Consider the following 6,000-nt stretch of genomic DNA (forward strand, 5'->3'; position numbering starts at 1 on the left):
GATAATGGTGCATGACCAGATTTGAGTCCTATTTTATGGCCAATCACACGCGTATCATTGTCCTTGAATAGAATTTCTCTGGCAATTGATTTTAAACTATGCTTTCAAACTACATACTTGAGTGATAAAATGTTTGCTTTTCCCCCTTTAATAGCCTGCAGTTTGATCCAGCGCCTCGCAGAGGTGAACCACATGTTACCCGCCGCACCCCAGATTACTTCCTGTAAAATCTTATGTACAGTATTGCCATGAATTAAAAGTTGGCCTGACAAAATTGGAAGAGCAACAGTAACTTCAAATTACAAGAAAGAGTCTCGAACATTCAGAAACCTGCTGTCTTCACGGACCAAAAGACGTGCCATAATAAATACAAGCCTCAGTCTGCAAATATCACATTGTTCTTTTGAGCACCAGTTCATCAATGCATGCTGATGTGTGGAAGTTATGGGTTGAGAGCCATGGTTGGAGCCTAGACCTGTTTGTAGTTACTTTTGCTTTTTTCCAGAGATTGCAGAGATAAAGATGTAAACATTAAAACCTGCACCTCGTGATAATTTTTCATTTAGCTATAGTGTTATTAAGCATGACTTGTAGATAAAAAAAAATAGCAGTAAACAATCAATGGAGCTTAAAAGAACATTTGAAAGTACAAAGGCCTCTTTATTTGTGAGAGTACTGAAATCTTGTTTCAGGGAATTCTGTTTAATTTAATTCTGTCTGTTTTTCCACTTATTTTGTCATAATGTCCATATCTGATTAGTTGTACGGAACATTCTTTTCTCTTTATAGAATCATGGCAGAGCTCCGCTACTTGCTGTTTTTCATAATAAACTTGTGACCTAAGAATTGAAATATTTCAGATTTTAATTGTATTTGGGATCGAAGACGTAATGCCTTTATGTAAAAATGCTACACTAACACATTTGCGTTTATAAAAGTGTATGTGTGTTGAAGGCTTCAGGTGAAAATAATAAAGACTGAAATTACTCCTACAGGGTATGTTTGTGCATTTGAGAGCAGGTTGACCAAGCCCGTTTGCATCTCTTCAGTTTCCCAATGAAACATGATTGTAGCTTATGATGAAAGTGCATAAGTATCCAATGTAAAGTTATGTAAATTCATTGTTCGTTGACTACTGTAATTGCTCTTGCATGTGTTGTCATTAGTTTTGAATCACCAAGACCACAGTCAGTATTATAGTTCCTCATGGTTTTCAAAAACCAACCCTTCCATCAAATATTTTTTTGGTGGCAATTTATCAAAAGGATTGTTGTCTTCCAAAGACAGAATATTCAATTCTTATTTTAAATTAAGTTCAATCAAGCATAGTGCGATCTCAACAAAAGTACGCAATTGGCCTCAAATAAAATATTTGCATCTGCCTGTTTCAGTAGTTATGCTGGGTTTTTCGTTTCATGGGCTTTCTTCATAGCTGTATACTGTATTTTAGTTAGGCAGAGTGAAACTTTTTTTGTGTTGGCAGGTAATTCATTTATTCATGAGACCAGGGAATTTTGGCTGAGGTGCCATATCCTACAATGCTATCTTTCTGGAGGTTTTATTAGTGGCTGGCCCAATATTTGGTTTTATTCTGTGTCTGTGTGTGTGTCTGTATATGTTGCATACCAATTATTCTTTGCACATAAGCATTCTCCTCTTGTTGGTGTGTCTGTCTCCCGCATGAGCTTTGGTGGATAAAAATGGAAGGGGAAGCGAGATAATGGGGAGGGAAAGGAATAGAATAATAGAGCTGTGGTTGGAGCCTTGTGTGGAGCTTGGGTCAATTAGGAGGAATAGCCTCTTTTTGTATATTTTATGTAAATTGCTGTTTAACTGAGTTGCAAGATTAGAAAGGGAATGTTACTTGGTACTGTTAACAGCAATTGGGACACTGAAGATGGTATCAGTATCTGCAGGCTACTGAGGGCAAGATTGGCCAGCACAAAAATGAGTAGAAATGCTCAGATGTCAGGGCCCAATAGCCATCAATTAATTTGCTGAGTAATAAGAAAAAAATAAATTCCAGAGCAAGAAAGTAACCTTTACTGCTTGAGTGAATGGTACTAAAGCTACTAGTTGAATGTAAGCTGAAATTAGTCCTGTCTTTAATCAGGCTGCACAATTTATACATTCTTCAGTTCTTGATACTAAATTATGCCTATGAACTTGTATTCTAGAAATGTAGCCAGCTCCAGTAGTTGTAATTAAAACTGGGAAGATTGGTTGACGAATTTGGCGTGCTGGTGTCTTCAAAGATCAGATCTTGATTAATTTACTGTACTACTATGGTTTGTTTTACATAATAGCATCAGAAATTAGCCAAAATAGTTGGAGGGTCCTGGAGGCATGTAATTGTACTAAGCCACTATGTGGACTAGCCTAATTTTCCCCACGGTAAGCATGTAAATACTGTGTTAACCACAAAGTGGCACTGTAAATATGATAAAATAGACCAGTTGAGGGAGCAATGTATGAACATACAAGGGTGTCATATCAAGATCTGTTTTCGTCTTAATTTTGCCTGCATGGGATGGAGGAAATGTGTTTACCATTCTTATTTACTTATTGGGAACAAGATGGTTTGCAATAGGTTGATATGTGCGAAAACCAAAATGTCACTTCCAGACGTGATGGGGACTTAATGCTGAAAATAAACCATTGTATCCTCTAATTATGACCTTTGTTAACATTAACTATCTTACGCAACTCTGGGTTTTATTTATTTTTCTGTTGCCAGTTGGACATAAGCTGAAACCAACCTTGTCTTTGATTTGACCAAATGCATACATCTTTCATTCCATTTCTAGAAACTGAAAGGTATACCAACAAACCTGTATTCTGAACAACCCCATTAGTCAGTGATACATTCCAGATAATGTAGTATATTAAAATAATGAGCTCCTCTACATGTAAAGGTATGTTGCAAAGATCAAGTCACCTAATCAACATACTGTGAGTTGTGCATTGTCATTACCACAAATTTTCATAACTAAGCTTTACCAGATTTCCAAGTGTTCTGCTAGTTGATTTTCAACATGATGGGCATTCTTTTTACAACATATGATTAGTAATAATTTGCAGTTTTCATTTTTGTGGAACTACAGAACTGAAATTTGTTGAATACATTTTTTTAAAGTAGAGAAAGTTCTTGTGTGCATGTTGTAAGGGCAGTCTAGAACCACACATTTTGAATGCTGCTGAACTAACTTGAGAGATTAGTTTTGCTATTAATGGAAATTATTTTGTCCTTGCAGCTCTACCTGAGTCTGAATATGAGTCTAGTGAATTGAAGGATGGAGGAGTGTGACTAAATCCATCTTATTTGCCAGGATTAATTGAGCAGGAAGAATCCTTGCTGAGGCAGCTCCTGAAAGATTGCTTAATTGTCTCACCACTTTCACTTCAGGAAATTCTACAGATCCAATGAGCATGGAAATTATAAACTTCAAACCTTTGTTCAGTCTAGCACCTGAATCCGTGATATCAAACCAACATTAGTATAATAATAATAGGTTATAATAATAGAGAAATACAGCACAGAACAGGCCCTTCGGCCCACAATGTTGTGCTGAACCTTAGAAGTATTTAAAAGTTATAATCAAAAGAGAAAATACTGGAAAATCTCAGCAGGTCTGGTGGCATCTGTATGGAGAGAAAAGAGCTAACATTTTGAGTCCAGGCGACCCTTTGTGAAAGCTAAAAGGCATAGAAAGTCTGAGATATTTATACTGTAGGGTGAAGGAATGTAAGATGTATCATAGCCACAGAGACCAACGGGAAAGAGTGCTAATGGCTGTCCCCAGAGAGAATAAAAGGTGAATGGCCAAAAGCAGAGAAACTAAAATCAGAGGGTATGTTGTGACAGATGTAGTTGTGGAGGGAGGGGGGAAATGGGTGGGAGAAAAGGAAAGGAGATAAGACTGGGAGAAGGTGGGATAGAGCTAATCACCTGAAGTTGTTGAATTCAATGTTCAGACCGGAAGGCTGTAGCGTGCCTAACCGGAAGATAAGATGCTGTTTCTCCAATTTATGTTGAACTTCACTGGAACATTGCAGCAGGGCAAGGACAGACATGTGGGCATGGAAGCAGGGCCTTGTGTTAAAATGGCAAGCAACGGGAAGGTCAGGGTCCTGAATGTGCACAGACTGAAGGTGCTCAGCAAATAAGTTGCTTGGGCAAGTGTGGACTAAAGGCAAGCCAGCAGAAATTTGCTAGGAGCAAATTTAATAAATCCATCAATAGGGGGATGAGGGTAATGCAGTTGATGTGGTGTACATGAATTTCAACAAGCATTTGCTAAAAGTCTCTACATAATAGGCTTGTCAGCAAAGTTGAAGCCTCTTAAATACGAGGAAACATGGGTACAAAGTTGGCTGAGTGACAAGAAACAGTATTGAACAATTGTTTTTTGGATTGGAGTAAGGTATAAAGTGGGATTCCTTAGAGTCAATACTCAGCCCACTATTTTTGTAAAATGCTAACCTAGACTTGGATATAAAGGGCATAACTTCAAAATTTGCAAAAAAAAAAACATTAACTGTGAGGTGGATAATGATGGACTTTAAGAAAGCATAGGCTGTTTGAATGGGTGCACATGTGGCAGGTCAAATGTTATTGTGGTGAGTGAACTGCTATGTTTTGGGAGGAAGAATGAGAGGTTATAAAATAAAGGGTAGCTTTCTAAAAGCAGCAAAAACAGACCTGCCAGGTTTGTGCTAAAAATCATTGAACGGTGGCAAGGCAGTTGAGAAAATTATTTAAAACATACAGTATCCTAGGCTTTCTGAATATAGTGTACAAAGGCAAGGAAATCATCATGAACTTTTATGACATCGTTAGGCCTCAACTGGAAGTATTGTGTCCAATTCTGGGCACTGCATTTCAGGAGACGTGAAGGCTTTGGAAAGGGTACAGAAATGATTTACAAGAATGGTTTCAGGGACGAGAGATTCCTGTTATGTGGATGCACAGGAGAAGCTGGGGTATTCCTTTGGAGGTTTGATAGAGGTTCCAAGATCATGAGGGGTCCTGAGAAAGTAGATGGGGAAAAACTTCCCATTGGGAGAAGGATAACCACAGGACACCAATTTGTAACTGGCAAAAGGACTAAAGGGACCATGAAGAACTTGCTAAGGATTTGGTAGATGTAAGAAAATGTTAGCTTATCCACTTTGATAAGAATAGAAAAAACATTTAAATGGAGAGAGACTATAGTGCTCAAACATCTGATATCATGAAACACAAAAAAGTAATTTGCTGGTCCAGGAAATAATTAGGAAGGTAAATGGACAATCCTTTATTGAAAGGGCGATGGAACATAAAATTAGGGAATTCTTGTTACAACAGTACAGAGTGTGAGACGTTTTGGTCTCCAAAAATGAAGTGTGTTACCTAAGAATGTGGCGGAAGCAATTTCAATCAGGGTTTTTAAATGGGGGCTGAATCAACTCCTGGAAGCAAAAACAAGGCAAGGCTGGTGATGGAATTTGTTAAATTGCTCTTGCCCAACAGACCAAAGAGCAGCCTCCTATGCTGTTACTCTTCTACCATTCTGAATAAAAATCCTGAGTAAGCTATGTTTGCATATGATCCAGGTGTGTATGCACCCGTTGTATCTCGGAAGAAATTTTAACAGGAAGGAAAATATTTGATCCACGAACATATCACGAGCTCATCGTATCCTTGGAAAAGCGAACTTCTGGTTGGGTAGCATTGTGTGCTCTGAATAAATGTAAAGATTTGCAGATCTGCAGAATATACCAATTATGTTTGGCTCTAAGAATGTATATCTTACAGGAAAGATTATTTGAACACCAACAATAATGGAATAATATCAATTGGATAAAAAGAAAGTTTAGCATATTACTGACCTCTAAGCTTAACTAATTAAACTAAATATGCGATGGTAGTGCAGCTCATAATTATGTTAGTGCTTCGAGTAGACTGGTTGCAAACTATAACTTTTAAAAATAAATTTAGAGTACCCAATTCGGTTTTTC

At 37.7% G+C, this 6,000-nt stretch overlaps 1 protein-coding gene across 1 annotated transcript in view; it reads left to right on the top strand.

Annotated features, from left to right (window-relative positions):
* The window catches only part of LOC119965314 (serine/threonine-protein phosphatase 2A catalytic subunit alpha isoform), a 38,547-nt gene extending 37,555 nt beyond the window's left edge, over window positions 1-992 (top strand). Inside the window, exon 7 of the mRNA XM_038795892.1 lies at window positions 155-992. Coding sequence (XP_038651820.1) covers window positions 155-227 — 73 coding nt within the window. The 3' untranslated portion in view covers window positions 228-992. The remainder of the gene's footprint in view (window positions 1-154) is intronic.
* The last annotated feature ends 5,008 nt before the right edge of the window (window positions 993-6,000 follow it).

Source organism: Scyliorhinus canicula, chromosome 4 (assembly GCF_902713615.1).
Source record: "Scyliorhinus canicula chromosome 4, sScyCan1.1, whole genome shotgun sequence".
NCBI classification, from domain to species: Eukaryota; Metazoa; Chordata; class Chondrichthyes; order Carcharhiniformes; family Scyliorhinidae; genus Scyliorhinus; species Scyliorhinus canicula.